This window comes from Bos indicus, chromosome 29 (genome assembly GCF_029378745.1).
Source record: "Bos indicus isolate NIAB-ARS_2022 breed Sahiwal x Tharparkar chromosome 29, NIAB-ARS_B.indTharparkar_mat_pri_1.0, whole genome shotgun sequence".
Taxonomy (NCBI): Eukaryota; Metazoa; Chordata; class Mammalia; order Artiodactyla; family Bovidae; genus Bos; species Bos indicus.
In genome coordinates, this window is record NC_091788.1 from 49,264,716 (window position 1) to 49,286,736 (window position 22,021).

At 63.4% G+C, this 22,021-nt stretch overlaps 1 protein-coding gene across 1 annotated transcript in view; it reads right to left on the bottom strand.

Annotated features, from left to right (window-relative positions):
* Positions 1-1,318: 1,318 nt before the first annotated feature.
* Positions 1,319-22,021, bottom strand: part of KCNQ1 (potassium voltage-gated channel subfamily Q member 1) — a 381,156-nt gene continuing 360,453 nt past the window's right edge. The window contains exon 16 of the mRNA XM_019954464.2: positions 1,319-2,552. Coding sequence (XP_019810023.2) covers positions 2,322-2,552 — 231 coding nt within the window. The 3' untranslated portion in view covers positions 1,319-2,321. The remainder of the gene's footprint in view (positions 2,553-22,021) is intronic.

Below are 22,021 nucleotides of genomic sequence, written 5' to 3' on the forward strand. Positions count from 1 at the left end.
CACACGGCCGGCTGGGGCGCCATCTGCTCCCTCAGACTGCGGGCACAGGCGGGCACCGAGTGCCGGCCGGCCGGCCCAGCCTCCGCCGCGGCTTTAATTAGCTAATTCCATAATTGGGCTTTATTTCAGGTAAATTGCATTTCACACCCGAGAGGGCTGCAATGGCCCGTCCAGGAGTGAAGCACTTGGGCACTTTGTGTGCAGTCGATAATACGCCAAACAAAGCCGGGCTGGGTGCAGGGGCCGCGCCCGGCCCAGATGGGCGGCCCGTACGAGTGCCCCTCGGGCTGGGGGCCGTGCCCGGCGGCGGGCGGGGCGGGGGCTCCGTGGAGGGCCTGCTCTCCCGCCAGCCGCCTCCTGGGGTTTCCACAAATATTTACTCAACAAGGAAACAACAGCTTTTGCCTTTCCAGTAATTGTTGCTCTTGCCCCTCCCCCCAGGGGCGAGGGGTGGGGAGGCCCCGGCCTTCACGGCCCCTTCTCCCCTCCCCCGAGCCGGCCAGTGCCCGGCGGGCTAGACAGTTCCTCCAGTAGGAGCCAGGGCTGGACTCTGGGGAGCCCCAGGGCTCTGCAAAGTGGGACCCAGACCCCTCCTCTCCCAACGGGCCCCAGCTGCCATTCGGCGAGGACCAGCAGTTCAGCATTCACCTGGGCACCTGCCTCCAGGGCTGTCGGCCATGAGGGCAGTTGGGGAGGGCTCCAGGCAGGCGCAGGGTGAAGGGAGTGGGCCCCGGAGGAGTGAGGGGCCCAGACGTGGGCAGCAGTGGGAGGTGGGCAGGCGTCCCGGAATTAGGAATTAAGCCTCAAGGCCTGAGAAGTGTTTGTGGGGTACATGCCCTGAAAACAGGGTGCCCAAGCTGCTTGTCGGGGGGCCATGACCCCACCTGATCACCACTTCCCCCTTGAAGCGTCACAAGCCTGGGGAGGGGGATGGGTCTCATGAGGCACTATCAGGGAAAGCTTCCTGCAGGAGTGGGCTTTGAGCCTGGCTGGAGACCAAGGGAATGGTTTTAACTGATGGAGAGGGGATGGGAGACTCTCCCAGAAAAGGCTCCCGCAGGAGCAAAGCTCAGACGGTGGGCTGGGGTCTGACCTGGGTTGGGGTGGGCAGGAGCAGCCTGGCCTCAAGGTGCTCCTGGGTCCCAGAACCCCCAGGCTAGTGGGTTGGGGCTTCCAGCCCCCTCCTCTCACCGAGGTGGGCGCCGATAGGGTGAGGAGTGCTGGGGTATTGAGGGGTGGGTGACAGCTCTGTGGGGGGATAGGTGGTCCCAAAGATGGGTGCTTGCTCCCCCAGGAGTGGAGGCGAGAACAGGGCAGGTTAAATTTTGTGATTCCACATTTATTAGGAAAAACCTGAATAATTAAGAATCAAAATCACACCGTGAAATTCATTAAAGCACAGATTCCAAATCACCACAGATTATTCTGATTTGGTGGGGCGGAGCGCCCGGGAGGACGCTTGTCTTGTTAGAGATGGTGATGCCCGTCTGCTCCCCTGCGGTCGGGGGTGGGGTGACCGTCTGTCCAGCTGCTCGGACCAGGAGGGACCTGGAGGCAGGGCACGCATGTGGAGGCGGCTCGGGGCCCCTTCTCTTTTCTCCGGAATGGGTAGGAGAAGCTGCCAGTCCAGAGTGGGGAGCCTGAGCACCCCTATTCTGCTGCTGGACAGAGTGAAGAGCTCTGGGCAGTGGTGGGCCTGTCCCTCCCATTGGAAGCTGTGGCCTCAGGAGCCGCTCCCCAGCTCCTGCCGGGGTCAGCATCTCTGGGGTGTCAGGGAGCCAGGCCCACTCCGGGGTCCCGGGACGGGCTCTCAGGCCACGATCGAGCCTCGACTGTGGGCCTCCTTTGTTTGGCTGGGCTGGGCCTGCCCTGCCCTGCCTGCCTTCTCTACGAGTCCCCCTGGGTCCTGGATCTGAGACTGGGGAAGGGTCTTCACAGACCCTGTCCAGGCTGTCCCCCGTCTCCCCGCAGGCAGCCCCTGGGGCCGGCACACAGCCCTGCTGCCTCCTGGCCGTACGTGGGACAGACCGCCGGCCTTGCCCTGAGTGTCACACCAGCGATGTGGGCCCCCTGGTCTCAGAGCCGAGAGCTGCCCCCCCCGACACCCAGCCGAAGTCTAGTACCTGCCGGCTGGGAAGGGGCAGTCTCGGCGAGCCCCCCAGTCCAGGCCAGGGAGCCGCGCGACCCACTGGGTGTCAGGGGCCTGGTGGAGCGGGACCGCGCCCTCCGGCCTTTGAGAGGTGGCCGAGGCCCGGTGGAGCCGTGCTGGATGGGGGACGGGCCTCCCGCAGGCCTCCCCTCTCAGGGGCCCTGTGCCCCCATCACGAGCCCTCGTCGGGCCCCCCATGGGGCACGGTCAGCTGTTCGTAGGTGGGCAGCGCGTTGCTGGGCAGGAAGAGCTCGGGGTTGATGGAGCCGCCGCTTGAAGGCTGGACGGCCTGGGCCCCTGCTGTGCTGGGGGGCCGGCCCGCAGGGGGGCCTCCGTTCTGCAGTGCGAGCAGCTGGTGCAGCATGTCTGTGATGAGCACCAGCCTCTGGTCCAACTGAGTTACCTGTGGGGACAGGAGCAGAGGTGAACCGGCGGCGGGGCAGCGGCGGGGCGGCCTCGGGTCGGGGCTCCCTGAGGGTGGGCGGGGCGGCCTGTTTATGGAACACGCACGTGTGTGTCTGTGGCGTCTGTGGCCCCTGTGCGTGTCTGTGTGTGTGCACACGCGTGCCCTGAGGAGTCTTGCTCAGCAGCCCTCGCCTGAGACTGGGGTTGAGTGGCTATCTCTGCCGAAGGGCTCCCGGTCACAGGGCGGGGCTCCTCCTCGACCCACTCCCCTCCACGCCCCCAACAGGGCTCGTGCCCCAGGCTGTCCCGTCGTCCCAGCCCTGTTCCCGACTCACTAGAGGACTCACTAGTCCCTGGAAAACCCAGACCCTGTCCATGCCAATGCCCAAGGGTCAGCCAGGGCCACATCCCCACCACACTTCTACCAAAGCCTTTCCTGCATTGAACACAGGGTTGCCCAGCCCACAAGGTGGAGTTGCCCATGAAACTGGAGGGCAGCTGGAGGCAGGATGGACCTGGGGCCACAGGTGCTTAGCAGGTGTGGCTGATGGCCAGAGGGGGACGGGGCTGATGTGAGCCCGGCGGGAAGAGGAGGCCAGGGCCCTCCAAGCAGGGGTGGGGAACAGAACATGACCCCAAGTGGGCCAGACTGTGGGGGGAGGCACGGCTGTCCCCGGGGCCTGTAGCACCCTTGGGAGCTGTTCCGCTGTGGGCTCCGTCAGAAAATAATATCCACTCTGGGGACCTGGAACCCTGGGGAGCCTTGGAATGGCAGAGCAGGGAGAAGAGGCAGCTGGATGGTCAGGGATAAGGGCCAGGCCCCAGGAGCACTGAGCTGCCCCGTGGGAGAGCATGTCTGGGGGTGAGAGCCCCATGGCGGCTCGGCCAAGGCTCAGCGCGGGGCCGAGCACAGGCAGGCGGAGCTGGCTGGGGCCGGCCGTCCACCCGGACACACGCGGGATTCGAGATATAGGCAGTGTGTGCCATCGCGGCCAGACTCCCGGGCACCCATCTGGGCCCACTGCCCTCCATAGTCTCCCCACCGCGGGGCCGCATGGAGCTGGGTGCCGGCCAAGCGGGTTGGCCCTGGGAAGACAGTAGGGTGAGGAGGCCGTGGACCCTGTGTAGCCAGGTCCCAGGGGGCCCAGGTCAGGCTTCCCGGGGCTGGGGGCAGGCCATAGCCTCCCTCCTGTGGGGGACACTGAGTCAGGGGGAGGAGTGGGGCTGGCTGGGCGGGGATGAGAAGACAGGTCTCTCCCGGGGCCCCAGGAGAAGGGTCTCATTTGGGGTCTCTGGTTGGGACCGCTGCAGCCCCCACCCCCAGGTTCCTTGTTGGGAAGACCTGTGTGCCGTGGAAGGGTGGTTCATGAGGACGAAAGCAGACACTCCTGGGAGGGGGCCCAAGCTGGGCTTAGAAGAAGCAAGTGCTCCTGGGAGAGGGGCCAGAGGGGCCTATGGCGGGGACTTGCCCATCATCACCTCCAAACCCTGCCCTTCTCACTGGCCCAAGATTGCTGGGCCCTGCTGCCGGCAGGACTGGACCCCCAGTCCCAAAGCCGCCCTGGGAGATCCGTCAGGAGGACCCTGGGTGCTCAGTAGCCTTGAACGAGCCTTGCACACGGCTGGTCCGGGCAAGACTTCATGTTGCTTCACTGCGCGGGCCCCAGCTTGGGTATTGATTGGTTTGGCCTCAATTAAAGCCCCAAATACATGACGGAAGAAAATCTGTGGTTTCATACATTTTCACTTTACGGCGCTTGAACATCAAAAGTGCCCAGAAAGGCAAGTGGGTCTGGAAGCCTCCGTGGGGGTGTTCTCGGGAAAAGAGGAAATGGAAGGAGGGCTGGGATTCAGGAAGGGGTGGGGTCCTGGGCCTGGCTGGAGAAGGGGCCCGTCCCAGGGGCTGTCAGCGCGGGCGAGCTCGCCCTTGAGGTCTCCCGGGGCCCTTCTTGCTGCCCTTGGCCCTCGGGTGCCAAGCCCACCTCGGCCCCTTGGGCTGCTGCTCACGTCAGGGGGGTTTCGAGGGGCTTACTGGCATCTCGGTTCCACTAGGCAGACTGCTGGGGACTTGGGGGAGCTGGGATCTGGGTCAGAATCCCAGAGTCAGCCCAAAGCCTGGGCCTCCCTCCTTCTCATACAGGAGAGGAGTGGGTCTGGGGAGGAGTGTGAATTGTCACAGCCGGTGTGATGGGAGAGACAGTGGGGAAGTGGGGAAGCGGGGAAGCTGGCCGACACACCCAGACCCTGCCAGACCCTCCCGGCCATCACGCCATCCCCCTGGTTCTCCAGCCACCCTCTGGGCGCCCCTGCAGGGTCCTCTGGACACAGATCCTCTCCTTCACTCGCCGCTTCCAGCTTCAGGCTGTGGTGAGCAGCAGGTGGGCCGGATCCCCCGCCCTGAGCCAGGCCCCCTCCGAAGGCTCCATGGGTGAGCCCGTACCACCCGGGCCTGCCTGCTGCTCGCCGCTGGCCCCCTGAGCCCACCCCGCCCTGCCTGCCCTGCACAGTGGCCGATGCCCCGGCCCCGCCGTGTGGGGTGAGCCTGGCCAGGCGGGTCTGGGGGCCACGTGAGGTGCCGCCCTAAGCCCTGGCTGAAGGGTCTCCTGCCTGGGCCCCAGTTTCTCAGCTGAGAAGTGGGGGATCCTGCTCCCCCCTGGAGGGTTTTCTTAAGGATGGAGCAGGACAGGCGTGTAGGAGCCTGTGCACACGGGTCAGCGAGCAAGCCTCGCTTCTCCAGGCTGAGCGCGTCCCAGGGAGATGGTTCCTGGTCACCTCCCCGCCCCCCTCCACCCCTGGCTCTGAGCAGAGAGCCTGTATCTCACTTCATATTTGATGGCGAGCACTTTCTGAGCAACTTCACTTTGACTTTTCACTTTCATGCATTGGAGAAGGAAATGGCAACCCACTCCAGTGTTCTTGCCTGGAGAATCCCAGGGACGGCGGAGCCTGGTGGGCTGCCGTCTATGGGGTCACACAGAGTCGGACATGACTGAAGCGACTTAGCAGCAGCAGCAGCAGCAGCAGCAGCAGCTGCGAGCACATTGGAAAAGACCCTGATGCTGGCAAAGATGGAGGGCAGGAGGAGGAGCAGGGGGCAGCAGAGGATGAGACGGTCGGATGGCATCACCGACTCCATGGACAGGAGTGTGAGCAAGCTCCGGGAGATAGCAGAGGACAGGGAAGCCCATCGGGCTGCAGTCCACGGGGTCCCAAAGCATCGGGCACGACTGAGTGACTGAACGACAACTGTGAGAACGTCAGCCGGCTGGAGGGAGCGGCCTGAGCCGGGCCCCTGCTGCAGAGAAGTCACCGGTCCAGGCGGGTGCCCAGGGCAGGCGCCGCCACCTTCAGCGGGAAGGCAGTGCCTACTGTGGGCACAGGGCGGCGTGCCCCAGGAAGCACGGGGGCACATCAGTTTGGGGGATCTTGAGTCTCGTCACTATTTGCAATTTGATAGTGACGAAAAGGGCAAGGCCGACAAAGCGCCCTTGTTCCCTGCCTCAACTCACCAAGTTAATAACCATAAGACGACTCACGGCCCTCGGAAGAGAAAAAGAGCAATTAGAATAACAGCCAGTTCGAAAGCCCCGGGCGGCTGATGATCAAACCCAAGGCGACGGGCTCCCTGTTTGATGTGGTTATGAATTTGTTTTCAAAAGAAAATCTTGAAAAAGAGTCTTTCAAGGGACATTTTGCAGAACCTGCTCGGCCCTGATCCCAGCTCTGGACCCGCCAGTGGTGCCGGCCAAAGATGGGCGGGAGACGGGCCGTGACTGCCTGTGGCTCACGGGGAGGAGCCCCAGGCCCTGGGGGCAGCTTGGGGGGCCAGGGTCCCTTTGGGGCCATCTGAAGGCGGGGTGGGGCTCCTCTCGGGACAGCCCAGGACCCTCTGCGGGGTCACGGGACACAAGTCCTCTGGGCGCTCCCTTTGTCTGCACCCTCTCCTGGACCGACGGTCACGGAGCCGTTCTCAGGGGGCGATGCTCAACACCAGGCATTGAGCTGGACACATCCAGCTGGGCTGCAGAGAGCTGGGGATTCCAGGTAGGTAAGGAGGCGCGGGGGAGCCTGAAGCCTGGTGAGCCCTGCCCAAGCACAGGGATGGGCCTGCGGACACGGCCGTGATGCTCAGGCCCACTCCATCTTCCGGCAGGCCTCCCGCCATGGCTCTAAGCCCCCTCTCCCCACCCCCTCCACAGACCGCAGGGAGGTTGGGAGCAAAAAGCCGGGGGCAGGGGCACAGAGGGGCTGCCGCCGGCCTGGCTGCCTTCCCCCTTGCGCCCTGGCCGCAGGCCTGCACGGCCCAGCACTGCCCAGCTCACAAGCCGCTGCTCCCAGCTGCCCCTGAGCCCACAGGCAGGTGACCCGGCGGAGGCCCCGAGGCCTTGAACTTCTGGGCGTGGTTGAGGGGCCCGGTTGTGCCCACCCAACAGTGGGGCAGGTCTGGAGACCCACGGCAGGGGTGCTGAGCCCGCCAAGTGGGGGACTGTCCAGCCAGGAAGGGAGCCCCAGGCTGGCGGGCTCAGAGCAGAAGCCCACCTACCTGCTCTGCGCAGGGCTAGAGTCACACCTCCAGGTCCCCTGGGTGGGCAGCTCCCCCCTGCTGCCCCTCGCATGCATACAGTTAGTGAGAAGCCCCCAGCACGGGGCAGGACGCAGGGCAGGACTCGGGGTGTGTCGAGTGCTGCTTGGCGGACGAGGGGCCCGCGCTTGCCCCTACTAAAGAGTCTGGCCGCAGCCTCGGACGTCGGGCCCCACTGGACACGGGAAGGACTCAGTCTGAGAGGGCGACCCTGCCCCTCTGGGCCTAGCGGCTGCAGAGTGAGTTTCAGGCGGTGGTCCCAGGCCCATCCCCCACCCCCCGCCCGGGACTCCTGGGTTCTCTGTCCCCATAGAATGCCCTTTCTCCCCCCGCCCCGACCCTGGCCCTCATTCTGCAGCCTGGTGAGGGAGGGGAGTAGGTGTCCCTGTGACCTACAACCTTTGCCCCCGTGCCCTTCGGTGCATGCAGGTAACGCTGAGCACCGATGTCAAGGGCAGGGGGTGTCACTGAGAGAGAGCAGCAAGGAGAGGGGCACCGGCTGCAGCCCTGGTGTCCTCTGGCCCTTCCCCACTGACCAGGACGGGAGGTCACCCTGCTGTGACCACCGTGGTCTGCTGACCCCTGAGCCTGGGTGCACAGGCTCAGGCCAGGGACACACCCAGGACCCGCACGCGCGGCCCTACGGGGCCTCAGGCCTGAACACAGACCGTGAAACCACGGCTTCCCTGCCCTTCTGCTGAGGCCCCTGCCTCTCAGCACCCACCCTGTCCCTTCCATTCTCATCTCAGCACCCACAGCTCCACAGCTCCCAGCCCAGGCCAGAGTGCCGATTTTATATGCTAGGACTATTGCAGTAGCCTGCCAGCCGGCCTCCCCCTGCAATGTGCTTCTACACGGCAGTTCTTCTGAAATACAAACCCGCTCACGTCACATACCCTCCTGAGCTCCCCTCTCACTCCCGGGAGAAGCCTGAGTCCCTCATGTGGCCTCAGACCCGTCTCCCTTTGCTTTCTGGCCTCCAACCCCCAACCCTTCTTTGGGCTTCCCTAGTGGCTCCTGCAAGGCGGGAGACACTGGAGACGTGGGTTTGATCCCTGAGTTGGGAAGATCCCTTGGAGGAGGGCATGGCAACCCAATCCAGTATTCCTGCCTGGAGAATCCCATGGGCAGATGAGCCTGGTGGGCTATAGTCCATGGGGTTGCAAAGAGTCGGGCACGACTGAACGACTTAGCACGCCCTCACGCGTGCACCCACCCTCGTTCCCTCCTCGCTGACTCCAGGCGACTTTACTGGTCCTTAAACACGGTGGCACGTGCCTGTGCCAGGCCTGGCCTTTTCTCCTGCTGCTCGCCCGCCTGCATCAGCCACCCCCACCCTCAGATCTCACCAGAGGCACTGATCTGAGGCCCTCTCCCTCCTCTGCCACGGCCTTCCCCTTGCCCGTACTTCCTCCAAGGCCCTTGGCGTGGGGTTACGTCTGCCCGTCCTCGTCTGTGCCTCCCATTAGAATTAGGCCCCAGGAGCCCTGCTCCTCTGTTGGTCTGGCTGGCACACAGGGGCCCTATTCACACGTGTGGAACAAACACGCTGGAAGCTCCCCGGCCCAGAGCCTGGACCCCAGAGTCCCCAGGAGCCCTCCTACCAAGGAGGAAGGGGGTGGAGGTGCAGGGCACCCACCGCCTGGGCCCAGCTGTCCCCGGAGGTCCCTGCCCAGTGGCAGCCAGACCTGGCCCCAGACCACGCACGGGGCCTGTGGGTCCTGCTCCCGGCGCCGGGCCTCCCCGACTCCTTGGGGCTTGGGAACACCCCTCCCCCATGGCAAGAGCACGGGAATAACGCCCATAAATCACCCTTTCGTTAGAGCCCATGGGGCTGGCTGGTCTCACAGAGCTGGGTATGAGTGGAAATAGATCACAGCGCTTCATAACGTCGTGATTTATGGCAAGAGACGGTGTAATTGTGTTTATGACTTTGTCTTAGTGCTTTAGCTCTTGGAGAAAAGTCAGCCATCGTTCTAGCTGCTGAGGTTTTACTGCCCGTCCCCAGGGCGGCCAGTCGGCCGGCCGAGCTCTTGGTCCGGTGGCACAAGGCGCACCCAGGTGGCCCAGGAGACGGCCTCGGAGCCGGGCCCATGGCAGCCGGGCCGGGCCAGGGTGTGTGCCCTGTGGTCCGTGGGAGGCCCCCACATGCATTCTGGGTGTGTGGGCCCCACGGCAGTGGGGCAGGGTCCTCAGGAGGGCCTGGGCAGTAGACAGGCTCCTGGGCTCATGTTCTGCCTCTGCCTCTTTGGTGGGATGACCTTGACCTTGCCTCCCCGAACTCAGTTTCCTCATCTGTAAAATGGGCATGTTGGTTGAGTCTCCCTCAGGAGGATGTTGTAAGGATTAACTGAATGAACACAAGAAACCGCTGGAAAGGGGGGTTGGCATCCAGCAAACACGGATTAAGTCTCCCGTTGACCATTGTTGTAACTACTGTTAGCAATCTGCATGTGTCCAGCGTGGCCTGAGGGCTGGTTGGCATGTGTGTGCACAGACGTGTGTGCACAGATATGTGTGCACACGAGTGCTCCAACTTTATAAGACCAGGGAGACTGAATGTGCAAGAGTGCCTAGGCCGTCTTCACACAGTTCCTTTGCACAAGACCACCAGATCATTCCCTGAGCTGCCCAAGGGTGCACGTGTATCTGTCTGGACCTCGGGCCCCTGGGCCTTGGCACGTGCCACGGAAGTGAGCACGCTGGCACTAGGCAGTGAAGCTGCTGGGAGGGGGCCGCTCAGAGGGCGAGCTGTGCCGCTCAGCACAGGGACTGCCTGGGGGCCAATCGAACTCTCCTAACTGGGAGACAGGCCTCTGGGACCCGCGGTCACCAACACACCAGCCCTTCTCCTGTTCCCCAGGGTCTTCTGTTCAGGTGGAGTCCAGGCGGGGGTGAGCCTTGGCCAGAAGATGTGGGCGATGGGGCAGCCATTGTGCCCTGACCCCCGGAACGCGTGCCTTGGTTTGGCCTCACACATCAGCCAGGGTGGGCATTTCAGAGGCTGCAGACTGAGGACTGTGTCCCAGCGGGTCCTGCAAACCTCTCACTCTTCTGCCTACAGGGCGGCAGCTGGTCTGAGCCATCACCCGAGTCAGTCACCCCTCAGCCGGGTCCTTGGCACAGCATGGCCAACGACCTGGTCACCCCCAGACCCCTCTGGGGGCCTGTGTGTCCCTGGTTGGCCCTTGCAGACCACCCCTTAGGAGGACAGGCTGCTTCCCTCTGAGAGATGGCTGTGATGGGAGCAAGACCCTTCTGCCTGCCCCACAGACACACACTTGCCTGGGGGCAGCCCCACAGGTGCCTGGGCTCTGCTGGGGATGCCCCAGCAGTGACTCGGTCCAGCTTGACCATTGAGTGGGGTGGACCTTGGGATCTCTATCATAAGCCACGCCCACCTGCCCCGTGCTCACCCACCAGGACAACCTCGCCTGCCCTCCACACCCAGCCCAAGGACCCCCACCTGCCTGCACCCGTCCACGCAGACACCCTCAGCACTGCAGCCCAGCTCTGCGTGCTCCCCGAGGCCACTCCGTCTTCACTGGTGAGCAGGTCTCACAGCACCTTGGCCCAGCAGGTTCCAAAAGGAACTCCGACTCGCCCTGGGCCTGCCCACGTCTCAGAAAGGGGCGCCGACACCACACAGAGAAGCATTGGATCCGCCTGGCGCTCACCCATGCCCGACCTGTTCTCTAGGGCACACGCTCTGAATCCAGCCTCCCGAGCAGCCCCTGCCCAGTCCAGTGGCATCCCCGGCCAGCGCTGTTGTGATCACCTCTACTGGACTTGTCCACCTGCCTCCTGTTCGCTCCAGGCAGCAGCCAGGCTGAGCTGCCTCCCTTCAAAGGACTGCCAGTGTACCCAGAGTGAAATCCAACCTCCTGCCGAAGCCTCTGAGCTCTGCGGCCCCCCCACAGCCCTCCCTGAGCACCCCTACTCTGTCTCTCAGATCCTGAGCACAGCCCCCTTGATCACGCCCCAGGATTTTTGCACTTGCCATTTCCTCTGCCTGAAAAACCGTTCTCCACCACAACATACAACCTCAGCTCAGGTGTTAGGAGCGGGCTTCCTTTCCATCACTGAAACCTCCTGTGGCAGCTAAGACTTGGACGGTCATGTCCCCAGAGGGGACATGTTCCCAGAACCTGGAACATAGTACGGATTAAGTGTTGTTGTGTTCAGTCGCTAAATTGGGTCTGACTCTTTGCTACCCCATGGGCTGCAACATGCCACGCTTCCCTGTCCTGCACCAGCCCCCAGAGATTGCTCAGACTCATGTCCATTGAGTCGGTGATGCCATCCAACCATCTCATCCTCTGTCACTCCCGTCTCTTCCCACCTTCAATCTTTCCCAGCATCAGGGTCTTTTCCAATGAGTCAGCTCTTTGCATCAGGTAGCCAAAGGATTGGAGCTTCAGCTTCAGCATCCATCCTTCCAGTGAATATTCAGGGTTGATTTCCTCCAGGATGGACTAGTTGGATATCCTTTCAGTCCAAGGGACTCTCAAGAGTCTTCTCCGGCACCACAGCTCAAAGGCATTGGTTCATGTGGAATAGAGTTGGTGCTTCACAAATATTTGCTGGATGAATAAAGAGCCCTCTGCCGCCTCCCAGGGCCCCAGGACTGGGGTGGGGGCTGTGCAGGTCCCCCAAGCCCACAGCCTGTTCCCTCCCCAGGGTGGCACTGGCCAGGCCTTTCATCGTCATTGACTCGTAAGGGGTCTTCGTATCATGAGAAAGTTTGTCCTCTGACACGGACATCATGACTGTTTGCCCACAGCGTGCTACTGGTCTCGTGAATCGGTTTATGGCAGTTATGATTATTATTTTTGGTCTGGTCATACAGAAGTTTTATTTAGTTCTTCACTTTTTATGTAGTCAGAGTTATTTATCTTTTTCTTTGTGGCTTCTAGATTTTCTGCATGCTTGGAGTAGCCTTCCCCATTCCTACCTCGAAGCAATTTTTTTTTTCTAGAATTTTTTAGATTTTTACCATTAAATCGTTGAATGGTGTGGGGCTCACTTGAGCTTCGAGACGGGTTTTCAGCGATCGGCCTGTCAATCTTCCCTGAAGCCTGCAGTTCCCTGAAGGATGGAACATTCTTTTTATAGGTGCTTTGCAGCCTGTAGTGAACCGTCTTGATCATGGCAGCCTTACGATGTGTTTTGCTAGCGGGTGGCAGGGCTGTCCTTTGTGGGGGTGAGGACGCTGGGGGCTCTGTCTAGGGCGTCCAGCAGTGGTCGTGGTCAGGGGGACGTGGGCCAGCTCAGCTGGGCAACCTCAGTGACCTCTGCCCTCGGCCCCACAGATCTCGCTCCTCTGTTCAGAACTCTGCGAGACCCGCCGTGGGGTCTGAACAGAGAAGGAAGTCCTGGCCGGGGGTCCAGGCGGTCAGCCCTCCCCGAGGCGGCTCCAGCGGGAGGCCTCCCCTCTGCCCTGCCCCCGCCGCCAGGCTGTCTCCCTGGATTCTCGCGCGGCTCACGCCCTCAGCCCATCCACATTTCTGTTCACGTCTCCCCTCCCCACGAGGCCGCCCTGGGCCCTGAGCTGAATGCTGTGACCTGCCTGCGGGCCTCTGCCCACTCCTTTCCCTCCAGGACGCTCGCTGACATTACTGGTTTCCTTACTCGATGTTCTGTCTCTCCCTGCCCCCTCCTCGCACCGAGGGCGGGAGCCCCGTGGGGGGCTCTGCGTGTACCGTGTTCACCGACGTGCCCCATCCACGCTGCTGGACACGGAGCCACGCCCTCCCTCCCCCCGCAGCTCCGCGGGGCCACGTCTGTGCCCAGAGTCCACAACCACTGCCCTGCGTGGACCCCGGGGAGGAGGTGCCTGCGGCAGCTTGCAGAGTCAGGGGCCCTGGGCCGGGCACACGGCTTCCTGGGCTGCACAGAAGCCTCTTTGCTTGCCCCCACCCCACTGCTGGAAGGGGGCCTGGGTCGTGGGGAGCAGGATACACAGAGGCCAGGAAGCTGCTCATGGCCACGTGGTGGGTGGGCCAGGCAGGGGGCGGCGACTGGCCCTGGACGTGTGTGGCTGGGTCTCCCAGTGGGCTGGCCAGCCCCTAGCTGGGGCCTCAGGGGGGTCCTGCGGGCAGAGGCTAAGCGGGGGCCGCCCGCCCTGCCTGCATCGGGCAGCCCCAGGCTGGCTGGCTGAGCCGCCCTGCTCGGGGCCGGGCGAGCGGGAATGTAGGGCAGGCTGGAAAAAGGCGCTGGAAGCCGAGAGGCCGTGTTTGTGTTGGCGGCGGGCGGAGGCCCCACCTGCATTTGATTCTCCCCCGCCTCCCCCTTCCTCGCTGCCCCTCTGACGAGCCTCGAAGTCCCGGAAGCCAGGGACGCTGGGCAGAACACTTTGTACCAGGAGCCAGTGCGCGCTCGGCTGGCCCAGCCAAACACCAGGCCTGGGCAGGCGGGCGGGCAGGTGGGCAGGGGCCGCCCAGTGTCTCCATCGTCACAGTTCCATCTGCCCCTGGCTGCCCTCTGGGACCCCTCATCTCGGGCCCCTGGTGCCAGGGCACGGGCAGCTCAGGAGTGCTGGGCCCATCAGCCCACAGGCCGCCCAGCAGCGCCCCTGAGGTCTGCTCGCCCTCTGTGAGCTCCACATCCAGCAGCCCTCCCTCTGCCCTCACACCCTGTCTGTCCCCTGGTGGGACCCCTGCCGGCCGCCCGACAGCTCTTGGACAAAGACCCAGCCCCATCTTGGCCAGAGGGTCCCCGCAGTCTGGGCCCAGTGTCTTAGCCTGGCCACTGCCCCTCCCTGCCCTGCATCGGCTCTGTCAGTCCCTTGGATGTGCGGTGCCCACCTCTGTGCCCAGGGCCTTTGCACTAGCTGGTCCACTTGCTGGAACATTCCACCCCTCTCCTGAGCCAGCAGACCATCTCATTCCTCAGGCCCCAAGGTGAGGGTCTCCTCCAGAAAAGGCCCCCCGGCTCCATCTGCCTGCCATCACCTCCCTGACCGACCCCTCACAGCCACTCTAGTCTGCCTGGGTACTGGTTTCATCCTCTGCTTCCTAAACATCCGCCTCCCTGAAATCCGGGACACTGCCAGGCTGTCCACACCCACGATGGGCTGGGGGACTTTGGGCCTCAGTCCCCTCCCTGCAGCTCAGAATGGAGATTGATGCGTCTGTGGTTGGAATTCCTGGGGGGCGGCGGTCTAGCTCCCCTGGACAGCTTCTCGGGCCTGCGGGGCGTCTCAGGGAAGAAGGAGGCCCCGTGTGCCCCCAGGCCCCCAGCACCTCCCAGCTGCCTCTGACCGCTTCCCCTGCACCCACCGCCCAGCATGGCTTTTCCTCGCCGCTCTGCGGCCCCTCACCTGTCCCCGCTCAGTCCTGAACCGTGTCCTTTCTTCGGACACCTGCACAGCTTCCCACTGTTCCCTGACCGCCCAGGCCCCGGAGCCCCTTCCCCAGGCAGCTGGGGCCTGTTGACCTCTGGCCCGCTGGCCTCCAGGACAGCGCCTGTGTGCCCCCTGCCCTCGCCCCTCCAGCAATACACTCTGCCCAGCTGGACGTCTTGCAGTTAAATCAGCCCCCTTACAAGAGTTTGCAAGATGTAACTAGCTGGGTTGTACTGTTCAAAACCATAATCCCTTAAAAGTAAAAAACATTGTGACGAAACGTCCCCCTTTGGCCTGCCTGGCCCGTCTGACTGTGGTCCGCCCCTCACCAGGGGATCACCTTAGCGATCTGCTGTTTATCCTTCCGGCCATTTTAAAACAGGAGCACGCGCCTGCAACGCAGTATCCGTCCAGGTGGGCTTAGCAGATCAGTAACCTGAGAAGCTGGGCCCTCTGCATGCTCCCTTTCACTAGCACAGGCTGGGGGCCCGCCATGTGGAGACATGTCCGCTGAGCCCGCTCCTCGGGCCGAGGTGCATGGGCCTCTCCACGGGGCTCTGGAAATGCCACCGTGGCTGAGCCCTTGGACTGGGAGGCTGACCGCCCCTGGGAGTGCCAGGCGGGGGGCCCCCTCTCTAGGATCGGTCCTGGCGAGGCTGCCCTGCAGGGGCGCTTCCACATGGCTCCCTGACAGTCTGCCCCAGCCCTGCGCCCCTTCCCCATCCCACTCTGCTCCCTGATCTGGGCGAGAGGAGCCCCTGACCCAGCCCGCCCTCTGAGCGCACCCAGGCACCTCAGCCTTCTCCCCTCTCCCAGGAGGGAGATGTTAAAACAGGGCTCCCCATGGCCACAGAGTCAAGGCCAGGGTCACTGCAGTGGCCCCAAAACTGTCACGATCTGGCCGGGTTCGCCTCGCTGCCCCAGACCCGTGGGCCTCCTGTCCAGGCCCCAAGTTGCCACAGGCTCTTTGCACCTGCTGTCCCTGAAGGGAGGTTCTTTCCCGACAACCTTCAAGCTGCCTCTGTCCTCTGAGTACCCTCTCAGGGCTGCCTGCCCACTCTTTCTGAGGGACTCCCCTGCCCTGGCACCCCTGCGACGACGCTCAGCTCCTGGAAGGCAGGGCTTCTGCTGGGCAGCACTGTCATGGTGGGCCCGTGCCCAGCGTACCACAGTGCTCAGTAGGGACCTTCAGGACAGTGCATGAGCCCAGCGGAGCCCCCACGGCCCAGATCAGCCACGGGCAGGGCGACCAGCAGAGGGGTGCAGGGCTTGACCGGTGTGCATTCATTCTGGTGTGTGTGAGCACGTGTGTGTGTGCACGTGTGTGCACAATTCCACCAGGGCTGTGCTGGGCCCTACACTGGGGAGTGGGGGAGACCTGGGAGCTGGCTCATGGGGCGGGATCCAGGGTGGTGTCCAGGGCTGGGGGGCTGGAAGAGTGGACATACAGGCTGACCACCTCCAGTCCAGGGGGCCGTGCCTGGGTGCCCTCCAGGTGCCAAGGGGTCCAGTCTCCCTGCCCTTCCTGCCTTGGTCCAGGCCGAGAAACGGTGGCCCCACAACTCAGCGGGCCAGGGCCAGGGCCGTGGAGGCAGCTGTCAGAGACAGGAGGGCCGCCCCCGGGGCCCACGTCCAGGACGGCCCTGTCCCCCACTTCTGGCTCCTGCTTCTAGGCCCGGACTTCCTGAGACAGCTCCTCTGAGGCTGGACCCGAGCTGGGGACTGGGTGGGGGGCTCAGGGACAGGGGTGCAGCCCTGGGGTCTGGAAGAGCCCGGTGGGGAAGGTGAGGGGGAACCAGTGCCTTCCAGGGGAAGTGGCCGGGTTTCCACCTGTCCAGGGCCGGGCCCTGCCCTTTCCCTGGATCTGGGGGCCTGGCTGGGGGCTCAGCTGGGCCTCCCCACCTCTTGGGCATGACCACACCCTCCTAAGCCTGTTTTCTCCCCGTTCGGGGGGGCCCACAGCCTGTGAGCCAGAAGCCGCCGGGCCCCACGCTCCCCTACGCAGCACGGGCTCCCTCCCTGCCTCTGCTGGTCTCCCGGTCTCCCCTGCTCTTGGTGGGGGCAGCCCCTGCAGATGGAAGACAGGCCCCGGGGTCCCGTCCCTTCCTCTCTGCCCCACTCCCTCCTCCGTGCTTTTCCTCACGGCCGTCTGAGGGCCGCCCTTGCCCCAGCCTGCGTTCTGCTCACCTTACCCTGACGAGTCCCTCGCATCACTGGGTCGTGACCCACCCACGTGGGCATGTGGCCCCGGGGGCTCTGCGCGGTCACCTGGCTATGCAGGTGGCCTGTGTGGGGTGGCCTGTGTGGCTGAGGGCCTGCTGCTGCACCAGCTACCCCCACCCCGAGACCCCTGTCCAGGAAGTGGGTGAGGAGGTGGGGAGCAGGCCAGGCCAGGGCCTGGGAGCTCCAGCCCCACCTGAACCCACTGGGCGGGTCCCTCCCTGCTCTGCTCCCAGCCCTCTCCCCGGCCCGTCCTGGCCCCCTGGCCCACCTTCCCTCCTGCCACCTGTGTGCGGTTCAGAGTGGCTCCCCTCCTGCCGGGTCCCCAGCCACGTGCAAACGTGAGACCTGGCCTCCCTGGCCCCTCCCTGTGCCTGTGTTTCTGCCTCTGCAGGGCGAGGATGCAGAGGGATGCCGCCCGAGCGATGGAGGCTCACACCTGCCCCTGGTAGGGCACTGCCTCTGCCCCATCCATCTCCAAAGCTCCGGGACCCTGGCGGGCCCCCCGCAGCTCCCTCCCACCCTGGGAACTAGGCTGGTGAGCAGGCTGCCCTCACTGTCCCCACTTCCGCACGCGAGCGCCCACCTCTATCCAGCCGCCACAGCTTTGGGGTGCCTGGCCCTGGTCCCTAGGTGTGTGGCCCAGTGGCCAGGGCCCTGGAGGGGCCAGGGCGGGCTGACTTCGGGGTGGGTCAGAGGCCGGAGGGCCGCTGAGTGGTGGGGGCTCCCAGGAAGTCCCACAATGCTCGGAAGGTGAGCGGAAGTTTGGGGAGGCCTCCACCCCAGAACGAGGCCCTGGGCTGGCCCTCGGCCCACCTGGCCTAGGCTGACCTGAGGCTGATGAGAGATTCAGGCCGTCCTGGGATCCCCACCCACCCTTCCTGCTCCTGGGGCAGAGAGGAAGAGCTCCTTGGGACACGGCCTGGGTGGGGGGGACCCATGCTGAGCAGACTGGGTGTGGTCGGAGGCCTCTGTGATGACCTGGCTCAGCCCACGGGTGCCTGTTGGTGCCTGGGTCTGGGGGCCTTGGAGACCATCCTGGGTACCCCTGGGGTCACAGCTCCGGGAGGCCCACCCCGGCAGGAGGCCCGGTCCCCCTGTCAACCTGGGTTAAAAGTGGGCAGGCAGTGCCCACTGTGAACCCGACCCTCTCCCTGCTGCCCTGACCCGCACCGCCCGCCCCAGCCCTCTGCCACCTGGGGGGCTCCTGTGTGGGGACCAGCCGGCCCCCAGCCTGCGGACACGTCTGGCTGCCTGGTCACCCGTGCGTCATCTCGTCCCAAACCCGAGGACACACTTAACCTTCTGACCAGCTCCACCTCCTCCCCGTCCTCTCCCCCATTCTGGAGTTTTCGCAGCATCAGCAGAAACCCGCCCGAAGAGAGCTCCCATGAGTCTCCATCTTTCATCCCCAATTCCTGACCCATAGGCAACCCCTCAACCCTCTCCGCTGTCTCTTGGCTTCACCTCAGTATTTCTGAACCACATGCTTATATGGCTATTCCTTGCTTTTAAAGTTTCAGACATTATCTAGTGACCACTTAACCCGGAGAGATGCAGGTTTTTCACAGCTCCTGCCCCCTGCCATTCCCCCATCCTCTCAATACAGTTATACTGCAGTTATAGGCTAAATAAATACTTACTGCTTGCATTTGACATACACATTATGCAACTTACATCACTATGCAACGGCTGTCTTCAGCCAAGTCATGTGGTGTAGGATGATAACCTTTCGTTTTCCCTCGGGTAAAACATTTTCTACGATTTGCTTAGTTTTCAGCGCATCTCTCACTAGTTCATTCCTGACCTCTCTGCCAGAGTTGTAAAGCTTCTACTCATTCTGCTGAGAACAGCAGCAATCTACCAGCCTTACTGTTTTTCTTCTGGAAGTTTCTTCCTAGGGCCCTAGAAGGATTAGTTACTCTCTAGGCCTGCTAAATGGTTGTAATGCCAGACTTTCTTCCCCCCATCTTGTTGTGAACATCCTTGGCCTCTTTTTTGGAGTGGGGTGTTGGAGTCCCCTGGTTCTTGAATGCTGTGTTTCTCCCATCTTGGTTTCCCCTTCCTTTTTCTGGAGCACGTCCTCAAATAGCTTTCTGAGAAAAGTATGTGGCAGGCAAAGCTTCTGGCTACGCATGTCTGAAACTTTCGTTTACTCTCAGATCTGTGCATGTGAGTGGGTAGAGAATCCCAGATTGAAAATAAACTCTTTCGGGTGCTTCAGACAGTGAGATCGACAGAGAGAAGGCCCCTGAATCCTGTTGCAGTGCTGTGCATGCTTCAGCCCTGCACGCTCCAGCTCAGCTGGGACCCCGTGGGTGGTAGATTTGTTGTTGTTCAGTCGCTAAGTTGTGGCCAACTCTTTGCGACCCCATGGACTGCAGCACCCCGGGCCTCCCTGTTCCTCATCATCTCTCAGAGTTTGCCCAAGTTCATGTCCATTGAATTGGTGATGCCATCCAACCATCTCATCCTCTGCCACCCTCTTCTTCTGCAGTCAATCTTTCCCAGCATGGGTGGCAGAATTCTCTCTTGATTAGGCTGCCACCAGTTTCATCATCGAAGCAACAGCTGGGATCAAGCCTCTTGCCCTGACTCTTGTCCATCGTCTCACTAGCTGCTCTCTCTGCCTCTCCACACCCAACCCTCAAACTTGTGCACTCAGAAACATGTACATCAGAGCATGTCACCTCTGGGCTTAGAGCTGAAAACCCACCTCCAGCTTCTGATTGAGTGAAAAGAAATGCAAACTCCCTGTGCGGGCTGTCAGGGCCCAGTCTGGCCCCTACCAGCACCCCACTGCCACCTCATCCCACTAACCCAAGTCCCGCTTGCCCGGGAGCCGTTGTGCCCCAGTATTCCAGGCTCTCACCCCAGCCCGCCGCAGCACACTAAAGGTTTGCTGAATGGCTTAGTGAATGGGTGAGTGAGTGAGTCCCTCTCAGCCCGAACCAGAACCGAGGAGCTGCCCAAGGCCCCGGGGGTGGGGCTCAGACCCTGGTCAGCAGCAGCATCGGTGTCAGGAGGGGTCAGGCCGCCTTTCCCCTGCTTCTGGGCGTCTGTCCGGCTCACAGCCCACTCTTGCTCGGTTTCTGCTTCCACGCCACCTCCTTGGAGACCCCCCCGCCCAGCTCCTCCACTGCTCCCTTGCCGCCAATCCGCTCTCCCCCGCCCCCCGCTCCTGTCCTGCTGCCCGGGAACTCGGCGCCCCACCCCTCAGCTTGCTGACTTCTGGTCCACCTCTCCCTGGACTGAGTTTCCTGAGGAAGGGGTCTGCACGGCCTCCCCAGCACGTGGGGCCACTTCTGGCCTCCAGTCAGTGCCTGAGTCACTGAGTCAACAGACCCGGGTGGAGGCCGGGCTGGGGCCCGACACCAGAGATGCTCTGGGAGCCCCACTTCCCGGTTCCCTCTCTGCTCTGCCCTGGGCCCCCTGGAGGAGGAGGCGAGGTGGGCTGGGCAAGCCCCTGCCCCCACCCCACGTGCCCCAGAGCCCCTTCCCCGACAGCTGCAGAGCTGTGGTGGGGGGTGAGGGGGAGACCTGCGGGAGGCGGCAGCAGGCGTGGGGGCAGGGCGCGGAGCCGGGCCTGGCGAGCCCTCCACCGCCGCTGTCCTCCGAGTTTCCGTGACTGTCTGTGCGTAACCGCACGGCGGTTTCCATCGGCGCTGCCAAGTGGCGGCTGCCGGGCCTGGCCTGGGTTCTGATCCCCGACAAGCCTGCTCTCTGTCAGGCAGCTCTGGGGAGCTGGGGAGCACGGTCATGGGGGGGGGTTGCAAAGGGTTAAGCTGCCCTCCACCACCCCATCTCATTTCTCAAAGGCCAGGCCCTCTTTCCTTCCAAGTCACAGCTGACATGAAAAACAATAGCACTCCCTCGGAGAGGCTCTACTGCGGGCTGGACGGCCCCCCGCCCCCCAATAATTACTCAAGACATTGGCATGAGCCAGGCCTGGTTAGGTAACAGGCTGCTTGCTCCGGAGACTTATAACTCACAGGCAGCTACACATGATCTCTGCAGACAACAAAATCGTTTCCAGGATGGTGGGGAGGGCGAGGCCTCGGGGAGAGGGTCTGGGGCGGGGGTTGTGCTGGAGGGGCTGGGAGCAGGCCAGGTGGGGGTGGGTGTGAGGGAGGGCCTCCCGGGGGCCCCAGGGCTGCAGCCTTGGGACTGGGGAACCGCAGAAGCGATGGTGGGGAGTAGCTCCCTGCCCTCTCCCTACTCCGACTGCCACCGGTGCCCCCACCCCCGGAGGGTGAGCCTCCCCAGCCCTGTCTGTTCCCGAGCGAGGCATGGAAGACTCTCATTCATACTGAAGTGCGAATGACTAACTGCATTGGGCACACCTCCTCCCCCCGCCCCCCGTGGAAGATAACTAATTGTCTGTTTACTGTCCGTGGCCCCATTGAACACGACTCCCTCAAGGGCAGGTCCACATACTTTCCCCTCCGTGTTCCCGGCGCCTAGTACATAGCAGACATTCAGAAAATATTTGTTGAAGATGACTCCTAACCCAAAGAAGGGAGCATCGCTGGTGTAACTGCGGGCACACGGGGCGGGGCCTCCGGCAGCCGGTGCCAGAGAGATGCTGGCAAGGGGAGGACTCGGACGGCCCTGCTCCCCTCCCCCGCCTGGGCCCCTGAAAGCTCCCGCAGGAAACGCCCATTTCCCTGGAAGGACGCTGAGCCGAGGCGGGTGGAGGACTCTGAGCGTGTGGGCCGCCCCTGTCGGCCTGGGTGTGCTCCCGGCAGGGCGTCGACGCCCAGCCAGCCTGCTGCCCCGCTCCGGCCCGGCCTCAGCCCCGGCTTGGGAAGCGGCGCCCCCCGCCCTCTCCGGGTTCCACTTGCTGTGTGACTGTCTCTGGGCACACGGCTGTCCCCCTGCGGGTCTGAGCTCGGCCTCAGGCCCCAGGCTGAGGCCAAGCCTGCCAGTCCTCCTGCACCGTCCCCGCGCACGGACTGAGGTGTGGACGGCAGAGCCGGCGGGCAGCACTCTGGCCAGGCCCCTCTCTGGGTACAGCCAGCTTCTACAGCCAACACCCAGCCGCCCCTGTCCCGAACGCCCCCCTCCTCCTCCTCCCAGGCCACCAGGGTTTATGGGGCACCTGCTGTGCTCCGGCACGGGGGCCTGCTGACCCAGGCAGTGGATCCGGACACCCGATCAGGTCAGCACAGGGTCTGGTGGGCTCAGAGAGGACACAGCGGTAGTGTGGACTCAGGCCCGGGGAGGAAACGCATGGCCCTGCGTGGCCGCACCCAGGGGGACGTCCCGGACTGGCTTCCCATCCTCCCCGCAGTCACCATGCCGCAGCTTCTGGGACGCC